We start from the raw sequence: 20,297 nt of genomic DNA, 5'->3' as shown, positions 1-20,297 counted from the left end.
CACGACCAACTTCTTCTCGACGGGCATGGACGCATGGTGATGTCCAAAGCCAAAGGCACCTCCTTTTCATCGTCCTTCATCGGCAAGTCGGCGCCCGGAGCGAAGCAGAGCTACTCGATCTCAACATGAGAGACCGAAACTAAACTTATTCCGTACAACACCGGTGCGCACCCCATCACATGGGCCCACTTGTTCTTACAGTTTTGTGGGCCCAAACTTATTAACAGGCCAAGGCCCAGATAAGGAGCCCGGGCCCAATTCATCGTGTCGTCTTCTCTACCCCTAAACCGACTACACGTCTGACCCCTGTTCCTCTTCGCTCCGTCTCTCCCCACCCCACCTCCGCCCCGAGACGACGAGACCCAGCGAGCGATCCCGAGGGAAGAAAGAGATCGAGAGGGAAGGGAAGGGAGAGGATCGGAGAGCTTCCGCCGGCCATGGGGTTCTGGGTGACCACGCTCATCTTCCTCCTCGCCGGCTTCGTCGCCTCCCTCTTCTCGCTGCTCTGCTGCAACCGCGGGCCGTCGACCAACCTGTACGCTCTTCCCCCCCGCTGATTCTCTTCAGATAGCTGCTGATCTGGTGTGGTGTGATTGGGATCGCCTGTATGCCGCCTGGAGCTTTCGGATCGGGGCGGGCGCGATTCGGGCGGATTTGACCCGCCGGATGGTGGTTTTGATCTAGATTTGGGCGTATTGTGTAGGGCTAAGGATTTCCTCTATTGGTAGATTTCTCGATGAGATTGCGTCGTCTTTTCGATCGGATAACGGTTGAAACGGTTGGATCGATGGGGGTAGCGGCTGATCTTAGCCCATGTTCAGTAAAAGAAGTGACTTCGTGCGAAAACCCCCAAATTTGTTCAATCTTTACCCTATGTTCCTCTCTTAAGATGAAATTGGTAGGCTGTAACAAGGTTTGGCTTTTCAGAGCTAATTCGAGTGGTTCAATTACTCTAATAATATGCCAATTAGATTTTTCTTCAAAAAGATTCTGACACATGCTGCCGTAGGATGATATTGTTTCAGTGCATATTACGAGGTTCTAATGGACAAAATTACCGGAGCCGGGAAAACATGGGTCATTAGATCACACAGTCACACTCACGCATTATTTTCGACTGGAAACTACAATGCCAGTTTAAAGTCAGATGCATTAAGAATGGCCTCTTTTTAGTGTTTATTTACCTCTCAGTGCAAGTATTGCCAGCAAGCCTGTGCTGATGGCATTTTATACTTGCCTTTGAATATCCATGTATATAACTTACCATTGTGTTGTGAATGAGAGAACAGGAAGACGTTACTTTGCCCTTTTGACTTCTGAGTATGGACTTTTCAATAGCTATGTATAATGCATAGAAAAGAAAAAAGGGGCATAAATGACATTGAATATTGTAGAGGGTCAATACGATGCATAGAACTACAATTTAGGGTAATATATGTAGACTGAACGATTTATAACTGATCTTGGGAGAACTATGGCATAATGTCATGGTATAGTCCTGCCTCAATTTCTGTGGGTTAGTATAAAGTTTGTGCTGATTTGTTATCCTGTCTTTCAAGTCTTCAAGGATTGGTTCAAGAAAAGAGTCCGAATATACTACTGTGTTTTTTTAATTATTGTATCGTGACTAAGAGTATTTGTATCTCTAGCCTGTGTTCTTAATTATTTGATCGTGACTAAGAGTATTTGTATCTCTAGCCTACTATGTTCATGTGACGAATATCGTCATCGTTCATATCCATTATTGGTACTGTATCACACACTTTCTTTTATTAATATTCTTCTCAAAGCATGGTGACTCTATCTAAATTGTGTGGCTGTGTTTCTATCATATTACTACCGTCTTCTTATCATTACCTTGTCTTGAGAAAATACTGGGATGTTTGAAATATGGCAGTTAGCTGTTGAGCTTTGTCTACATGCATGTGGTTATTTTGCTAACCTATTAAATTAACTTATGTTTAATTTGTGCAGATTCCATTTGACCTTGGTTATTACAGCAACGGTTTGCTGTTGGATGATGTAAGTTCTGATCCATTTGTTCACTTACACTTTCTGGTTTGTCTATCCAAACTGGATTGCTCAGAAAATATGATTTTAACAGTAGGCTGATTGATTAATTGAAACCCAAAAATATTGCTGGCAAACATGAAAAGCACACTACCAGCAAAACTTGGCATCTTATGGTCTACATGTAGTCTACTTTGAATCGCACAATGGTGACATTATTTTATTGACTAGTAGGTAATCTTGCAAGGTCTAAATTTCTAGCAGCAATATGAACTGATGATTAACTCTTGTTAAAGTAGAACAGGTGGTATTAGTTGTACGCTGAAACTCAATCTGATTCTGACTTATAGTTTCACTCCATTGGTTCTTGTAACCTGCATGTGCTCAATATAAGTCTGTTTATTCTTTGGTTGTGGGTCCATGAGAGCCAGATATCCTGGATAGTTTATTGAAGGAGTAATGTCACTCATATTTCTTATGGCTTCTTTTTTAAGATTTGATATCTGATTGTCGTTGTATTGCCGCCTTGCTTACATGATGGTTCCATCATTGATCTTCCCTCTTTTGCTTGATAAGCTCCATACTGGGTGTGACAATCCGGATGCCAATTTTTCTGGTAGTAATTTGTTAATGCTTATCTGCAGGTGGGCAATCGTCTATCTTGCGCAGCTGAAGCCACTGATCAACCCTATACTAAGCGGCGAGTGAGCTGTGTTACAATTTGAAGTCTGCTCATGCTGTATCACTATTTAGTTGAGGATTTCTATTCATTTTGGCACGACTGAAATAAAGAATTGTTGTGAGATTTTGGAACACTTCCTCTAGACACTAGAGGATGCCCACTGTGATTAGTGTATGCAATTATATTATATACACAATAATCGGATCAATGACCTTGTCCATTCAAACTTCCAAAGTTTACCCAAGATAAATTGCTGCTTCCAGCTCTAGAGAGCAAAAGTACTTTCTTGAATGTTTCTTGTCAGTGTACGTATGTTCTTGAATCTTTGTGCATGTCTTTAAGTTGCAAACTGCATTGCCATCAATATTGAAGAAAAATAGCCAATTCTCTATAAAATGTTCAAGTTCACTCACAAGGACAAGAATAACATGTTCAAGTGGCAGCCACATTGTGGGTGGCAACCAACTGACCTGACTGCGTCGTATATTCGTATCCATGATTAGGGTTACTTCTATCGTACAATTAGCGTGCTGTGATGGTATGGTATGGTAGCTGTTGGCGCGCGCCGACACGTAGTCGGCAGTGCCATGATGGGTGTTCCACCGCGTTGCTGAGAAAAAGAGAAGAAGCTGCTTGCTGAGTGAAAGGTTTTGCTACACAAGCGAATATGTTGTTTGGTCGTCAGTTTATGAGAGTCTAGAGAAGCTGCTAAATAGAGCTTATGATTAAACCTAGCTTATGAATTATACAACTATAGTTTCTTATAATCTGATGATAATCTATTCTAGGATAAATTATAGTTACTAGAAGCTCACATATTAACTGCTCACATGTACCCGCAAGAAATCTCCCAAAATACGCTTAAAGAGACAAAGATCAACAACTGAACTATGATCTTGCTAAAATCCTATCAAAAAGACGAAATTAGCGGCAACTCTATAATCTTACTAAAATCCAATCGAAAGCATACCCATGAGTGCGCCGTGTCTCTATCGCTGTATCATTGGTGCTTCCCCTCCCTGCCTTCATTTCCTACCAACATCATCCAATTGTAAAATCGTCCAGATTATTTCTTAAGCTCTATGCTGCCATTATTGTTACATTGGTGATTTGGTGTGATGATAAATATATATTGTTGCCTATAGGTTATCATGGAAGTTGAACACTCCGTTAATTTTTAGTTGATTTCTTCCAAACTATAGACATGTAAATTTTCTTTATTGAGTCACATAATTAATAAAAATGCCATTTATTTTGAATTTCGAGGCAGAGATGATTGTGAAAGCAACCAACATCATTTTATTGTCGGAAGCTTAGATATGGAGAGAATGAGCTAGGATGCGGAAAACAAATAAAGAGAGTTACCAGCTACTTATCTAATAATGCTTTATTAACAATGATTCTATATAGTACACAACTACTCACCATCTTTTTATCAGTCGACCATATATATATATATATTAATCATTATCTATTATTTTAATAATTATTCTATAGTCTTCGTGGTCCTTAAGGTTGTTCTTGTGCACAAGGACACTGTTGCAACGCCGACGACAGAAACCAGCCTAGTAGAACCAAATAAATATAAAAATCTCCTTACACGCCACTAGAGAATGACCGGAAAAGAAAGCCATGGAAGAAATGACGCAAGCAGCGGACAAAAATGGTCTATTTTTTCCTTTGGAAAGAAAAATCGAGGGGGCCCCGGATGATGTGCTACAAAATCGCGGATGCTAGTTGAGGACAGCTAATTGACAGTGGTTTCCTCCGCTTATCTCTCAATATCCTCGTTGGCTTCCGCCCACTTCAAAAGTACACCCCCGAGTATAAAAGCCGCCCTCTCATTCCGTTAGATTCCCACGCCCCCCGAAAACAAAATAATTACGGAAAAGCCCCCCATCTCTCCTCCCCTTCTCTCTCTCTTCCATCGCCTCCGTCTTCTTCTTCTTCCTCCTGCTTCCGCCTCGACCTCCAATTCCCTTCCCACCCAAACCCTAAAACCTAAATGGCCCTCGCGGCGGGCTCGCCGGAGCCGTTCCCGTGCCGCCAGTGACCCCCGATCCGCCCGCCCCCGCCGCGGACGGCGGCGTCCGGGGCCCGATCTCGGGGTGGGTGTGTGTGGGGGGCGGGGCGAGATGGCGTCGCGGCAGCACAATGCGCAGTTCCACAAGAACAAGACGCTCGACAACAAATATGTGAGTGTTCCGGAGCCTACCGCCTCGGATCCGGGTGGAATTCGTGTTCTGGTGGTGTTAATTTTGGGTTTGGTTTCGCTCACTGACTGTGTGCATGGTGGGGGGGGGGGGGGGGGGTGTGGGGGCCGGTGCAGATGCTCGGAGATGAAATAGGGAAGGGAGCATATGGGCGAGTGTACAAGGGGCTTGACCTGGAAAATGGAGACTTCGTGGCCATCAAGCAAGTATCGTTGGAGAACATCCCGCAGGAGGATCTCAACATCATCATGGTGAGGTTTTCTTTTTGGGCCTTTCTTATGATGCATAACGTGTGCCAAAGGAAAAAAGATGATGTATGCGATTACGTGAAATGTGGCTGTCGGGAGTTGATAAACGGGCAGCAGCGACCTCAACAGGGATAAGTGCGTCTGGAAATTGGGGAAATACTGCTTGTTGTTTGCTATATCGATTTGTTCGGTAGCGTGACGTGGAACTAAATCATATAGTCAGCTTCCTAAGCCTATCCAGGCATGTAATAGAAGTCCTGAACACATGGCCAGATACGCTAGGGTGATACTACCTCTGTTTCAGGTTATAAGACTTTCTAGCATTGCCCACATTCATATAGATGTTAATGAATCTAGGCACATATATATGTTTAGATTCATTAACATATATATGAATGTAGGCAATGCTAGAAAGTCTTATAATATGAAATGGAGGAAGTATAAAATAGCTGGTTTAATTGTGTGGTAGGTTATATGTTTATCGAATGCAATAGTATGGAGCTCATGTTCTAGTTACTTCCGTTTGTGTCCAGATCATAATTACCAGATTTGCGGCAATGACTGTGAGCCACGATAACCCTGCAGTGAAGTGATTCAGGCCAAAACTTAGTATGATTCACTATCTGGTTGTGAACCCATCAACGCTCACACTGACACCTTATCCTTGCTGTTGTCCTCCGGTCCTGTGTTCATGGGGGCTTTTGGTCTCCATAGCCACCTCTGTTTCTCCCCTTCATTGCTATGACCACTGCTGTCACTCATCCATTTTGCTGCCCAGTGAAGTTGTCACCCTTGTTCCTTTTTAATTTTTTATTCCCGCACACATTGTCGCAGCTGGCTTGCTGCTTGCTGAAGCCATCGCCATTGCTACACTCACCAATGTCTACTTCAGTTTTTTTTTGTGACTTCTCTTGTTTATCAGTCTACCTTCATGTGGTGGACAGAGAGAAGAATTTTCAGTGGGCAGGTAAGGACAGAGGGAGATGACTGCCTTGGGTTTGAAGGGTAGGAGGCAATAACTATTCATTTCCCTTTTCTCCTTTTTATCATTAACCCACGGAAAGCTGTAATACAGCTTGACCTTTTTATACAACATTTTGTACTAGAGTTGGGTGTCGATGTTGGGTTCACGGACCCCATTTCTGATTTCTTAGCTAGAGTGGTATTCACTCTGCTGGAACCCTAAATGTGAATCATCGAATTGTCAACTTGAACCATGAACCAAAATCTGGCCACGGTAGGTTCAACTACAGATACACATTTTGGTGAAAATATTGAAACACTATTTGACTTAGGAAAGAAACATGAAAAAGTCAGTGAAAAATCTACATGATTAATGTTTATTTGTGCCAACATGTGCTAAGCTAAAATTTACAAAGGAGCTGTTGGTGTTGAGGTTCATAAAGGAGTCCAAACCAAAAAATTTTAGAAGTTTAATCTGTTGTGTTACTTTTTGCTAAAGTGAACTAATTGCACGAGCTATTGTTTATTTTTGTCATTTGGTGCATGCATGGTTTAGTGCTTGGAGTTGACATTTAGCACAACCTGATAAATCCTATACTTTTTTTATCCGACTACCATATTGTGCTTTCTTATTCAGTGCTTTCATTGTCAAGATTTTATTTGAATATCACCATTTTATAATTTCTATTGTATTGCTGTAGTCTGCTGTTCTAATAAATTGTTTTTTATTGTGACTTTTCCGTTCACGGTATGCTGCTGTGGCTGATTCAGCAAGAAATTGATCTCTTGAAAGTAAGTCTTCATTTTCTTTCACATTATTTACTTATCATATTTGTACTTGACAAAAAACTAAATAACACATCTTACTGGTTAAATAATCTCTTATCCCCGCCTATCCTTGTTTTTGTTGCATCTGTTCCCCTTTATCTTTGGATGTAAGTGTTGCTGTTATCATTATGCTTCTATAGCTATAGCCTTACATGAACAAATTTATGAAGAAAATTTTGGAGTTCCATCAATGTATACTTATTTTTATACACCCAACAAGCTTCTATTTAAATGTTTAGCTACATGTTCCTATGGATGCCCTGATGCCCAAAATTTAATGAAAAATGATACCGTTCCTTCTTCTGTGGTTAGTGGTCACGTCTATAATCTATTGTACTTGAAATTAAATGGTTCTTGATATCTGAAATGTATATACGTTCGCAAGAAAATTGTATTACTGTGAATTCTAAGTTCTGCCACTTTACGCAGAATCTGAATCACAAAAATATTGTGAAGTATCTTGGATCATTGAAGACAAGGAGTCACCTCCATATCATTCTAGAGTAAGCAGTTCGCAATCCTCATGACAGTTTCTTGATATGATTATACCTATTAGGCTATTAGTTTTTTTTTTAGCTTGGAAGTTTTAATCCTCATGGGATGATTGCAGGTATGTGGAGAATGGATCACTTGCCAATATTATCAAGCCAAACAAATTTGGGCCATTCCCTGAATCATTGGTGGCCGTCTACATTGCTCAGGTGAATATGATGATTACCTGCAACTTTCCTGTTTTTGCTATGTCCGGTATTAATTTTTTTACATATCGAACCAGGTGCTGGAAGGACTTGTTTATCTTCACGAGCAAGGTGTCATACATAGAGATATCAAGGGCGCAAATATATTGACTACCAAAGAGGTTTATTGCTGCATCACATCCATATTTACCCCTTTTGTGATGACTTGAGATAATTGCAAAGGGAATATCTTAAGTATACAAATTTTGGAAAAATGTTTTGAATAACATCCTTGTAAGCTGTCGTCTTCATGCACTTCTGTTAACATGAGAACACAAATTAAATACTATGCAGGAGTTAGGAAAGGGTACACTGAGATGAGCTCATTCACATATATAGCAATCTAGCAGAAATTATGGAAACAGAGAACTGCTGGAATGAATACCTCATAGGCAGTTATGTACCAAATTTGTCTACATGTTCTCATTAATGTACAATCTCTTGTTTAGGGCCTTGTCAAACTTGCTGATTTTGGAGTTGCTACTAAATTAACTGAAGCTGATATCAACACACATTCAGTGGTTGGAACTCCATACTGGATGGCCCCTGAGGTTTGCTAATTATCTTCACTTATGCTGTTTCAATGAATCAATCGATTAGGTTTAACTCCTAATTCTACTAGTACTATCAACATAAAAGCTAATTACTACTGCCAACAGGATAGAACTTATTGCTATTTTCCATGCCAGCATTACACCAAGCGTTATCAACCAAAATTATTTGCATCTTGTGATTCTGAAACATACTTTTTCTTGCGAGATGCTAATGTATTTGTTCATTATTTATATTGTGCATTAGGTCATCGAAATGTCAGGTGTTTGTGCTGCATCAGATATCTGGAGTGTTGGTTGTACTGTTATTGAGCTACTCACCTGTGCCCCACCATATTATGACCTCCAGCCCATGCCTGCGCTGTTTCGCATTGTTCAGGTTGATTACTTGCAGCTGTTTACTTCCCCTACATTTTCAAAAGTCACAATATCCATTCACACATGAGACTATGATTACATAGAAAGTTTTTATCTATGGACAATAGGATGTGCATCCACCAATACCAGAAGGCTTATCTCCTGAGATTACTGATTTTCTTCGACAATGTTTTCAAAAGGTTCTGTGTCGTTTCTGGCTATATCTTTGAGAATTTAATGATTATTTTATCAAATTGTTTGCTGTTCTGACTTCAAGAAGCACCTGTAGGATTCAATACAAAGACCTGATGCAAAGACATTATTGATGCACCCATGGTTGCAAAACTCAAGGCGAGCTTTGCCATCTCTTCGACAACCTGTTCAATCACCAAGGTAGCTCACATTTACTGCCTCCTTCTTTTCAATTGCTATTCATTGTAAATGATAAACCAACAATAATAGCCATAAAGATACAAACAGGACGGAAAACAGAAAAATATAGCTCCATAGCTTGTCATTTTTCAGTCACCTGATCACTATAAGTCTATAATAATGGTTGTATATTCTGCATATTAAACCTGTACTGGTCAATTTTATTCAAGCATTGCTAGAGTTATTCGTTTAGCAAGTAGGATGTGTACACAACTACACATGTCCAGGGGTTAATTGCAGTACTAGTGGGTTTAAGTTAGTTATAGATGCAACTTCCTGTGAGAGATGTTCCTTCTGGAGGTTTGCCACTGGAATTTCTTATAGTTTTACTCTCTCTGCTTTTACATAGTACATATACGTATAATCCCATTTTTTTCTTTATGTGCCTGTTTAAATTTTGTGGTTAGCTAAGTAGCATTTTGCCACTTGCATCTTTTAACTTTTTAAGTAGTGTTATTTTATTTGACATAAGCGGCATATCTCGGTCTGTTGCTGATTTTGGTTGTTGGTTGTTCACATGGATTTTGCATAGCCTTGTATTGTAGTCTACCAGGAATTACAACTGCATAGTAATTGTCCAACAAAATCATAGTTTAAAATCTCAGCAAAATTGATCTCTCAAATAGCTGGCACCAAAATTATTTTGAACCGTCTTTCGAAAGTGACCTTGGTAAGCCATTGCTAAGTTCCTGGTTTGTTAGTACTGTCAGGGATATTGATGAGGACGATGAAGGATCAAGTGGTGACAATCACTCTGGATTTTCTGGCCCACCACGAGATACACAAACACCTACTGCTTCTGGCCTTGAACAGGTATATATGCCTTTCAGGGTTCTTGGCATGCCATATTCTACTCATATTTTGAAATTAGTCCAAAATTGTGGACTCACAAGATTATTACGCTATCATAATGTGAACTTTTTTATTAACATTGCTTTAGGAGGATGGAAGAAAAGATTTGGTTTCTGAATCTGCCAGGCAAGATATACCTGATGAGTTTCATGATGGAATGTTAAAAACTACTGGGAGTAGTAGTTCGAATGATGTGGAACTTATGAAAGATAACGTGGTTCTTAATAAAGATCCTACATTAGTTTTCCATGAGAAGCTATCATTGGAATCTTCACTAGGCGCAACTGATTTAAATGGTAAACTAACTCATGAGGTATCACAAGATGGTCCACCAAACAAGTTAACTAGCAGCGGCCAAGAATCAAGAAAGAGTGATGGTAAATATGTAGAAGATGAAAGTAAAGATGGTTCAAGTCTTGAGGATGGTGATGCTTTCAGCTTCCAGGCTGGAGGACAAAATATCAACTTCCAAAAGGTGATAATTTTATGCACATCATTTTGACCTTGCACATAAGTTTTTTTTTTTTTTTTTTTTTGGGGGGGGGGGGGGGTCAAAGATGTACATTTTAACATTTCTAAATGCAGCACATTGAATATTTTATACTTCCTCTGTTTCACAATGTAAGTCATTCTAGCATTTCCCACATTCACAGTGATGTTCTATCTAGATTCATTAACATCACTGTGAATGTGGGAAATGTATATCTAGATTCATTAACATCACTGTGAATGTGGGAAATGCTAGAATGACTTACATTGTGAAACGGAGGGAGTATTAAGACATGCATGACTAGAGTGGCGCAATGTTTCTATGAGAACATTTTTTATCCAATGTATGATAGATCATATTTTTGATCTGCAGCTTGTCAGTTATCGCCTTTTCCCCCCAAAGGCTTCACTGTCAAAGCCTTGAGCATATGTGTGACCTCTGCATATTCTCATTTGTAGCTGTTTTTAGCTAATTAATTGCCGTTGAATGTTTCATGTCTTGACAGGAAGCTAAAACTTCAGTTGAGATGGCTAACGAGCTAAGTAGATTCAGTGACACACCTGGAGATGCCTCCTTTGATGATTTATTCCCACCTAAGAAGCGAGGAGATCATGGGGCTGAAGCTTCAACATCCACTACTGGTGAAGAGCTTCAATACAATGGTGCACAAAATGATCTCGCGAAGGAACTCAAGACTAGGATGGCTCAGAAGCAGAAGGAAAATGATACTGAGCACATGAATGGTGGAAAACTTCTTGAATATGTCATGCGTTTGAGGGAAGAAGATATTGATGGAACGGTATTGCTTTCACTAATATAGTAATAGTACTATGTATTTTATTTTGCCTGTACCTTTGAGAATATAAAATAAGTGACACAACTCTGATGATTTCAGGCATTTGATGAGACTATTCCTGGAGAGAGTCTTTTTCCTTTGCAGGTATGCGATGCCCTAAAGCTTTGATGTTTCTGTGACTGATGTGTACCTTTATCATAATGTAGCAATGCTCTTGCTTAACCTTTTCTTTTTAAGTTTGAGTATGTATTTGTCTTATATATGGATCAAGTGTCCAGCTACGCAACCAAGAAGTGACATTTGCCATGGACTTTGGCAGCACTCATTTGCCTTCTCATGTATTCAAATATTGCATTAGGTGTCATTTCATGTGCATGCTAGCACCAAGGTCCAGCAGAAGCACCCAGAGTACTGCAGAAGTTTTAGAATCCAACTGCATCTGCTGGCAAACTGTCTACGTAGGAGGATAGATTGTGCTAGTTAACACTTTATTCATCTTTTTTGAAAGCAGGTTTTCTGTGCCTAAAATGTATGGAAAGGTTTTTTGTATTTTCCTTCCCCAAAACAATCATAATTATTGTGTATGTTTGGAATTGCAGTAATATTTGCTGCTTAGGTTTTGATACATTTATAGTTATCATGTCTTGATCATGAAGTATTTTTCCTTGTCTGTTTTTTTTTTTTGTAGTCTGTGGAATACAGCAAAATAGTAGCACAGCTGAAACCTGGGGAAAGTGAGGACGTGATATTATCAGCTTGCCAAAAGCTTGTGTCAATCTTCAATCAACGGCCTGAGCAAAAACAGATTTATGTGTCACAAAATGGTTTCCTTCCGCTGATGGAGCTTCTTGAACTTCCCAAAAACCGTGTATGAAGTTTAACTTTTGTTTAAGAGAACCTTTTTACTGGATCTTCACGCTGAAAAGTTGATTGTTTTCCCTGCAGATTATTACTTCTGTTCTGCAACTCATCAACCAAATAGTAAAAGATAATACGACCTTCCTAGAAAATGCTTGCCTTGTTGGCCTTGTAAGACCATTTATTCAGATAACTATTTACGACTTATAAATTCTGTTGACGTGGAATTGATATGTGCTGTTTAAAATTTATTTGCAGATTCCGGTGGTTATGAATTTTGCCGTGCCAGATCGTGCAAAGGAAGTTCGGGTGCAAGCATCTAGGTTCCTTCAGCAGCTTTGTCAAGCCAGGTTTGTTCTTTGACTTAATTGTTAGTGTCTAACTATATTTAGATACAAATAAAAGGAATTAAATGTTGTGGGCTAATTTTCAAATTTGCATCCTCAGCACCTTGACATTGCAAATGTTCATTGCATGCCAAGGGATCCCTGTATTGGTGAGTTTTCTGGAGCCTGATTATGCAAAATACAGGTGAGTCCACTCTTCTCTTAACACTCCCTTTGGAATTTTGTGGTGTAATTTAATGATTATATCTAATTAGTGCATTCCATATATTTTAAATTAGCAGGGAAATGGTTCATCTTGCAATCGATGGCATATGGCAGGTCTTCAAACTCCAGCATTCAACTCCAAGAAATGACTTCTGTCGCATAGCGGCAAAAAACGGGATACTTCTTAGGCTGGTCAATACTCTTCATAGCTTGAATGAAGCAACAAGGTTTGCTTCCATCTCCGGGTCTGGTGCTTCAGTAACACAGAATGGCTCCACCCCCAGGCGAAGGTCTGGTCAATTAGATCCGCCAATGCTAGAAATTTCCAAAACGAGGCTGGATCATCACCATTCATCTGGTTCACTGCAATCTTTACAAGCAGATGCAGATAGGCATCATATCATAATGGATCCTTCAGCATCGCCTAGATTCACCGATATGGCGGCTGCTGGTCACATGGAGAGAAATGATAATGATCCCATTAGGCCACAACGGCTTAGTGTTTCTGCAGGAAGGACATCAACAGATAGATCACCAAAGCATATAGAGCTAGTATCAAATGGGCATAGTAGTGGTCAAAATGATCAAATTCGTCCCCTACTGAGCCTGTTGGAGAAAGAACCACCCTCTCGGCATGTATCTGGACAACTTGATTATGTTCGCCACTTATCTGGTCTAGAAAGGCATGAGAGTATTTTGCCATTACTGCATGCTTCAACAGAGAGGAAAACTAATGGCGAACTTGACTTGTTAATGGCAGAATTTGCTGGTATGCTTAATTCCTCTCTCTTCATCACTCAGCAGTTATGATTACCATGTCTTGGGTCATGTGGGCTATTTATTCATCTGCCTTTTATGAACCCAATATACACAGTTTTTGTTTTGACTGTTCTAAACTCTGTAGAATTCGTATAGCAGTATTTAGGACTATAGAATACTGTGTGTAGTTAGTGCGAGGTGGTTAGGTACGAGGGAACAACCTTTCTTTATGCACTTATTGTTCTTTCTATTTCATGCAGAGGTCTCTAGACAGGGAAGAGAAAATGGTAACCTTGATTCCAACATAAAAACTTCAAATAGGGTTCCAAGCATGAAATATGCACCATCATCAGGTCCAACAACTTCTAATGAGGGAGCATCAACATCTGGAGCTGCATCACAGACAGCATCTGGTGTGTTATCTGGATCAGGGGTGTTAAATGCAAGACCAGGAAGTACAACATCATCTGGCCTATTAGCTCAGATGGTATCTATGAGTGCTGACGTGGCACGTGAGTACCTTGAGAAAGTTGCTGATCTTCTTTTGGAGTTTGCACAAGCAGACACTGTCGTAAAATCTCTCATGTCTAGCCAAAGCCTTCTTGCACGGCTTTTCCAGATGTTTAACAAGATAGAACCGCCTATTCTTCTTAAGGTAAAACTTCAAGCATTTTAGTGACTTAGTGTTGCTACTTTGTGACTGATTTGTTTGTGTTTCTGTTTCTGTTCTTGAACCATCTTTCCTTTTCTGCAGATTCTTAGGTGCATTAATCATTTGTCGGGTGATCCTAATTGTCTCGAGACACTCCAGCGCACAGATGCAATCAAGCATCTGATACCGATTCTTGAACTTCATGATGGCCCTCTAGTTTATCAAATACATAGTGAGGTGGGTAGTTTCTTTTAAAGGCTTTTCTTATGCTATGTGCTTTAAACATACGGAGTTGGCTGCACATGTGATTATATCCTGTTGCTTTGGATGAATTTTTAGATGCTTACTCGTTTTCTTTTTTTTAAAAAAAATGTTTTTTATCCTGGTTTTCTCCCTCTTTTGAATAGTAAAATTTCTGTTGCTTTTTAAAGAAGAGTTTATGTTATCTCTGGCAGACAAACAGAGTCTAGATGAGCAAACTAGTGAACTTATGCTTGCATTTTATTCAACCATATCATTATTCATTAGGTACAGTGTACTGGAATCAAATAGACAAAACCATGATATTATAAAGTAAATATGGTACTCCCTCTGATTCCAAATGTCAGTGATTTTAGACTTCTGCACAAGAATTAAGAAAAGAACTCAAAATGACTTTGATGCCCTTCATTTATACATTGGAAAAGATGAATCATTTGTTTGTAAAACGGGTAGTAGCATTTATTTAACAATGACAAACATGTAAGAACAGATGAAAAATTGCATAGAAGTTCTAAAACAGCTTATGTGTAGGAAAGAGTTGAGAAGGCTCAAACAACTTACATTGGGATCGTAGGAGTAGAAAAACGAATGGTGACATCGCAAAATTACAATGGCTTGTGCAACTGCACTTTTTCTGGAATTCGCAAACTTTGTGTTAGGGACAAATGTCAAGACAGTTGGCTATTCAGAATTTGAAATAGGTCTTCACGATTTCTCAGCACATTATAACTCTATGCAATTTTTTGCTGTTTTAGGTCCTCAATGCTCTGTTCAATCTTTGCAAGATCAATAAAAGAAGACAGGAACAAGCAGCTGAAAATGGGATCATCCCTCACTTAATGAATTTTGTCATGTCAGACTCACCTCTCAGGCAATATGCTTTACCTCTGCTGTGTGATATGGCTCACGCTTCTCGCAACTCTAGAGAGCAGTTGAGGGCTCATGGAGGATTGGATGTGTACTTGAACTTATTGGAGGATGATGCATGGGCGTGTACTGCGTTAGATTCAATTGCTGTTTGCTTGTCCCATGACAATGATCACAGAAAAGTGGAACAAGCCTTGTTGAAGAAAGATGCCATTCAGAAATTAGTGAAGTTTTTTCAAGACTGCCCTGAACAATATTTTGTTCATATATTGGATGCTTTTTTGAAGATAATCACGTAAGACCAAAGAGTTACCTTCCTTTTTGATGACATTATATAATATGAACATGACAGGATACAGAATATTGAGACATGCAATTGCATTGACTTGACTACAGGAAATCTTCTCGGATAAATACAGCAATGGCTACCAATGGTTTAACGACACTGCTTATTGCAAGGCTTGACCACCGAGAAGCTATTGCCCGTTTGACACTGCTAAAATTAATAAAGGTTTGCATTCCTCGCTTTAAATTTCTGGTTACATGGTTTTAATATATCAACCTTCTACTAGCAGTGATCAAATAAGTCAAGAATTTCATTTTACTCAATATCAACGATATGTTTAATGTACCTTTGTAAAGTTTGAACTCCATGATTTAACGTTCGATTGTTTGGAATTGCTTTCAGGTTGTCTATGAGCATCATCCTCGACCAAAGCAGCTCATAGTTGAGAATGATCTTCCTCAAAAGCTACAAAACCTGATCGAAGAACGAAGGGATGGGCAACGTGGCGGTCAACAGGTATTGGTCAAACAAATGGCCACCTCGTTGTTGAAAGCACTGCACATCAATACAGTACTGTGATTTGTCTCTCGGCCATTGTGTATTTTTCCTCTCAAGTTGTATATGTTCGCCCCGGAGGAAAAGTTTTGTTTCTTCTTTCGCTGCCTCTTTTGTACCTGTGGTTTCCCTGGCGTGAGAGCCAGTCTGTTGCACGCCTGATCCCTCTTTTATCGGGAGAAAGGTTCAACGTTCGGGTGCTAGATACAAAATGGGTTCCTAGAGCCCTTCTTGGTCGTTTATATTTAGTGTACTATTAGTGATAATTGGTGTAAATTAGTTTTCCCCAGTTTCCTTTTTAGAACTCATGTAGACTTTCTTGCATCTGATGTTAGTAAAATTTTGCTCTAGGTGTGCTGGCTATTCTTATCCTTAGCCTGACTTCATGATGTTTCTTTCTTTGTGAGCATGTTTCCACCGGTATGTTTATGACTTTGTGTGAATTACTGAACAACGAACAGGAAAAGAATTCATTCATCCCAAACGGGACAAGTAAAATTATTTCAGGCGCAGCCATGGGCGCATTTCATATGAAAAAAGTCATTCCCACGAACGTGTGACGGAAACAGATGTCTGAAAACTATGAACGAAATCACCATTAAAAAAAAAACTCCTGATGTAACACACAAGATACACAGCATTGCTTTGCATATCACTGCTTGTCTTTGAAAACGGCACGAGTATTGGAGCGTACACTAACGAGAAAATTCCCAGCATACAGGAATGCGGTTTATTCAGTTTCATAACAGTGGGTATCGAAATCAGATATGCTCATAACAGATAACCAAATTTCAGCCTAAGCGCTTTGAGCTCCGTGAGATTTCCAGAGTTTGGTCCATTCCTCCATTGCATCAGCAGCTTTAGCGAAGATTGCATTCTGCGGTCCCAGTTTCTCCTTGACAATGCTGGTTAGTTCCTTAACACAGTCTTCAACAGTAACTGAAGTACTCGATAGCTTCAGAGATTCGAAGAAGGGAAGAACGACGTCCATGACTTTCACCCCTTCCCATTCTTTCAAGCTCTCGAGAGCCTTACCTGCTTCTGCATCACTTCTCATCACATAAGGAAGACCTGTCTTCACGCCATACCGTAAGCGATCACACACCACTTTAGCACACAAGCCATTCCAAACGTCTTCAAGTGTATCCCATCTGTGCTTTCCTTCCTTGCGCAGCCGCAGAGCAGGGAACATTACAGGTCCCAGCACCTCACGGTTGAATGCAACATTTATCCCGCTCACAGGCATCATCGCACCAAGTGGAACTGTCATCACAGCATCCACATACGTTGTGTTGCGTTGATTTCTCTTCACAACATGAGTCATTGGGTCATAGTCTGCATTGTGAAGCCACAGCCCACAAGAGAGCATGCACTCAACCCCCTCGCGCAGACTAAATGGGTATCCACGGACAAAGTCAGCCCCTTTGCGGAATGGATCATACAATGTGTTGAAAAAGAAAGGTGTAGCAGGTGTCTTCAGATTGGACATATGCTGTGCAACTGCATCAACAGTCAACCCACCATTGTCCTTCGCTGGGAGGCAATTGTCATCAATTGAGATGACATACTTCTTGCGTGAGACAAGGTACCCAAAGTAACGGCATGAGTGACCAGAGAAGTCGATGGATGTGGCTCCAAGCACTCCCATATCTGACTTCGTATAAACCTTGAGATCAAAACCTGTAGGGATTTGAAGCTCCTCAGCCATATCTGGATCTTTGACAACAATGATGTGGAACCGAGAGAGAAATGGCCTCCATGCCTCAAAGAAAGTAGTCAGGTTGGGCTGGAGTGCTGCAATCACAATGTCGACCTCACTGTCCTGAATTTCCAAAGACATCTTTTCTCAGGTAACCAAGACTGACCTAATCAGTGTCACTTCTAGAACTTCTCAGAGCACCCTACAGCCAAGAGGATAGCGTGTCAAAAACCAAGATCTTTTGACATAAATCACATGACAATCAAATAGACAGAGATAAGCTGATGAATAACATACTCGTGGGAAGGACCGGTACAAGCGGCTGCTTAATGTTGAGCAACTGAACAAGCAAGGCGATTTCCTCGCAATCCGTTGCCAGAAACAACTTCAGGACTTTTTCTGTCAGCTTACCGGCAGCTATAGTTCTCTGCCAACAAAGATGCCTTCAGAGATTAACAAAATATAATAGCAAAACTATTACTTTCAGTTTGATCTATCATAATAATAATAAAAAAAAGTGAGTAGGATCACAACTACGAGTCTAAACCCCAGCTCATGGCCAAATGTTCATAAACCCCCATCCATCCTCTCAGCAAAATTGACAGGTTCAACGTAGCATCATCAGACCACTTGGTAATCAAACATGGGCCGCATTGGGCACCTCGTGTGATATGATCTAAATCTAAACACAAAACAGGTGGTGCAAATCACCTCTTCCCATTTCCCAATCCGATAAGTTCCACTAATTGCGCGCACGATGTACCACATATATAACCTAGTCTCATTAATCTCATCAATCTAAGCAGCCAATTGCCACAGATCAGCCAAACCAACCAACATAAACAATAATAGGAAATACCACAACACAACACTGCATCCGAGCATCAGGACGAGAGGGGCAAAGGGGGGATCAATCGAGCGAGCGATGGTGTGGGGGTACCTACACGGAAGAGGTCGATGAGGAGGTGGTCGGGGAGGCGGGAGAGGTCGTGGAGGTGGGCGATGCGGAGGAGCGCGGAGTCGAGGGTGAGGGAGAGCAGGGAGGGGGGGCGCATCGGCGCCAGATCTGGATCTCGCGCCCCCTCTTTTATAATCCCCACGCTTCCGTTGCAAGCAAAGCGCGCGCCACGTTGCGCCCGCTGCCTCGATCCTCCTCCTCCTCGCTTCCGCTCTCCCTCTTCCGCTTGCCGGCAATCGAGGAGGAAACGGATCGGCGACCTTTTTTTTTTCTTCCCTTGTCCTTTTTGGCCCCCCCAACTCTTGTGGAATTTTTCCACCGTCCTCCACTTCCTGTAACCGTACGAGCGCTTGGTCGCGGGCTGCGTGGGCGTGGTCACCGACAGACAGCCCACAGACGGCCCAGCGTGATGGATTGATGGATGGGGCCTAGGATGATCTCACCAGGCCGTCCCGCGTCGATGGGTCCGTGTCATGTCTGCATTCTTCGCCTACTATAGAAAATGGGAATACTATAATACTAAAAAAATATAGATAAAAGTTATAGTATTAGTATGTGCTATATTATAATTTATTTATTTTAGGACTAGTTATAATAACTATTTTTCGTTCAAAAATAAATAAACTTATGATAAGAATATAGATATATAACTATTCAGCATTTTATTTTATGTTTGTTTGTTTTAGAACGGAAGAAATGTTACCTTGACAGTTGCTATTCGGATTGGTCATTTGAATTACCCATTATCTGCTGGGTGCCACGTTACGGTAGAACTTCGTAGATATTTTCCTTTTAAGCACAAATAATCGAAGCTGATGCAGAGCCTACTAGTACACGAATATACACGTGTGAATGCTCTCAGTTGATGATCGTGACTTATCGACAAAAGGACGCTGAATTTCATCGAGCATTCATACCATCTACCGACATTTCTGTCGAACCGGTGGAGTAGATTAACAAAGCTATCAACGAACGAGTTAAGCATGGACAGCTTTTCTAAAACAGCAGGGATTGCTGGAAATGGATTCAATTTTTGCCAAAAAGAAAGGAGCCACCTTTTATTATCAATATTTTATTTTAGATCGTCCTTTAACTAATATTATTTTAATTAGACGGAGTAGACTTATCTATGTTTCACTTTGAAACATCAGACTCTTTTCTCAGGTATATGAACAATCTTGATTATGTTGGCTCTTATTTATCAATGAACTTTCACATGTATACGTAAGACTATTTCTTTGGCTTATAATAAGTTGAATGTAGATGAATAAAAAAGTTAAATATGGTCTAGAGTACTTAAAAAAATAAAAAAATCTGATTCAAAGTACTATTAAGAAAAGATGGTTTAAAGCGAAATAACCTAAAGTAAAATTTACTTAAAAGTATTGGTAAACCCAGAAAAGTTTGGAAAGACGGCGCAGCGCAAGCAGGCCCGCGTGCGTGCCCAAGAGTACAGGCCCGGTCCACGGAGGCCGGGACAGAAGGAAAGCACAGCCGTCGTCTTCTCGCCTCCGCTGTCCGCTCCCCCCCCCCCCCCCCCCCCCCCCCCTTCCAGCCAGGCTGCCGCCCGTCCGTCCGCCCCCGCGCACCACGCGGCGTCTCGTCCTCCTCTCATCGGACCACCAAATTTGCAGCTCGCCTCCACCTCCACCTCCACCTCCACCTCCTCCGCCTCCGCCTCCGCCTCCAAAC

At 40.8% G+C, this 20,297-nt stretch overlaps 3 protein-coding genes across 6 annotated transcripts; 1 reads left to right on the top strand and 2 right to left on the bottom strand.

Moving 5' to 3' along the window:
• Window positions 1-4,551: 4,551 nt before the first annotated feature.
• LOC127770420 (MAP3K epsilon protein kinase 1-like) lies at window positions 4,552-16,317 on the top strand. Of its 4 annotated transcripts, none has more exons than XM_052296141.1 (24): window positions 4,552-4,887; window positions 5,022-5,156; window positions 6,888-6,908; window positions 7,374-7,447; window positions 7,555-7,645; window positions 7,720-7,803; window positions 8,131-8,232; window positions 8,480-8,611; window positions 8,718-8,789; window positions 8,879-8,982; window positions 9,732-9,834; window positions 9,962-10,348; window positions 10,869-11,162; window positions 11,259-11,303; window positions 11,848-12,027; window positions 12,105-12,188; window positions 12,276-12,367; window positions 12,465-12,548; window positions 12,646-13,337; window positions 13,588-13,982; window positions 14,082-14,216; window positions 14,996-15,402; window positions 15,504-15,618; window positions 15,796-16,317. In XM_052296141.1, the coding sequence occupies exons 1-24, from the start codon at window positions 4,828-4,830 to the stop codon at window positions 15,970-15,972; spliced, it is 4,065 nt and encodes a 1,354-aa protein (XP_052152101.1). In that variant the 5' UTR covers window positions 4,552-4,827; the 3' UTR covers window positions 15,973-16,317. The 4 variants fall into 4 exon arrangements, with proteins under 4 accessions (XP_052152101.1, XP_052152099.1, XP_052152098.1 ...); XM_052296139.1 differs by having other exon boundaries at window positions 12,643-13,337; XM_052296138.1 differs by having other exon boundaries at window positions 9,723-9,834.
• Window positions 16,318-16,520: 203 nt separating this feature from the next.
• Window positions 16,521-18,867, bottom strand: LOC127770425 (probable inactive UDP-arabinopyranose mutase 2). The gene is made up of 3 exons (XM_052296146.1): window positions 18,588-18,867; window positions 17,945-18,074; window positions 16,521-17,849 (listed from the first exon to the last, which is right to left on the bottom strand). The coding sequence occupies exon 3, from the start codon at window positions 17,786-17,788 to the stop codon at window positions 16,745-16,747; it is 1,044 nt and encodes a 347-aa protein (XP_052152106.1). The 5' UTR covers window positions 17,789-17,849; window positions 17,945-18,074; window positions 18,588-18,867; the 3' UTR covers window positions 16,521-16,744.
• Window positions 17,814-18,702, bottom strand: LOC127770961 (uncharacterized). The gene is made up of 4 exons (XM_052296720.1): window positions 18,592-18,702; window positions 18,359-18,445; window positions 17,964-18,074; window positions 17,814-17,849 (listed from the first exon to the last, which is right to left on the bottom strand). Exons 1-4 carry the CDS (start codon window positions 18,700-18,702, stop codon window positions 17,814-17,816), a joined length of 345 nt encoding a protein of 114 aa, XP_052152680.1.
• Window positions 18,868-20,297: the final 1,430 nt, after the last annotated feature.

Source organism: Oryza glaberrima, chromosome 4 (genome assembly GCF_000147395.1).
Source record: "Oryza glaberrima chromosome 4, OglaRS2, whole genome shotgun sequence".
In the NCBI taxonomy this organism is placed as follows: domain Eukaryota; kingdom Viridiplantae; phylum Streptophyta; class Magnoliopsida; order Poales; family Poaceae; genus Oryza; species Oryza glaberrima.
This window is presented reverse-complemented; position numbering and strand designations above follow the sequence as displayed.

Bases quoted from the DNA above. Each gene is read 5' to 3' on its own strand.
- LOC127770420 (XM_052296137.1), top strand. From the start codon at position 4,828: ATGGCGTCGCGGCAGCACAATGCGCAGTTCCACAAGAACAAGACGCTC. The intron at 7,448-7,554 runs GTAAGCAGTTCG...GGATGATTGCAG, and splicing joins CACCTCCATATCATTCTAGA to GTATGTGGAGAATGGATCAC. The intron at 8,233-8,479 runs GTTTGCTAATTA...ATTGTGCATTAG, and splicing joins CATACTGGATGGCCCCTGAG to GTCATCGAAATGTCAGGTGT.
- LOC127770425 (XM_052296146.1), bottom strand. From the start codon at position 17,788: ATGTCTTTGGAAATTCAGGACAGTGAGGTCGACATTGTGATTGCAGCA.
- LOC127770961 (XM_052296720.1), bottom strand. From the start codon at position 18,702: ATGCGCCCCCCCTCCCTGCTCTCCCTCACCCTCGACTCCGCGCTCCTC. The intron at 18,446-18,591 runs GTAGGTACCCCC...TTGGCTGCTTAG, and splicing joins TCCTCATCGACCTCTTCCGT to ATTGATGAGATTAATGAGAC. The intron at 18,075-18,358 runs GTGATTTGCACC...CTTTGTTGGCAG, and splicing joins GGATTGGGAAATGGGAAGAG to AGAACTATAGCTGCCGGTAA.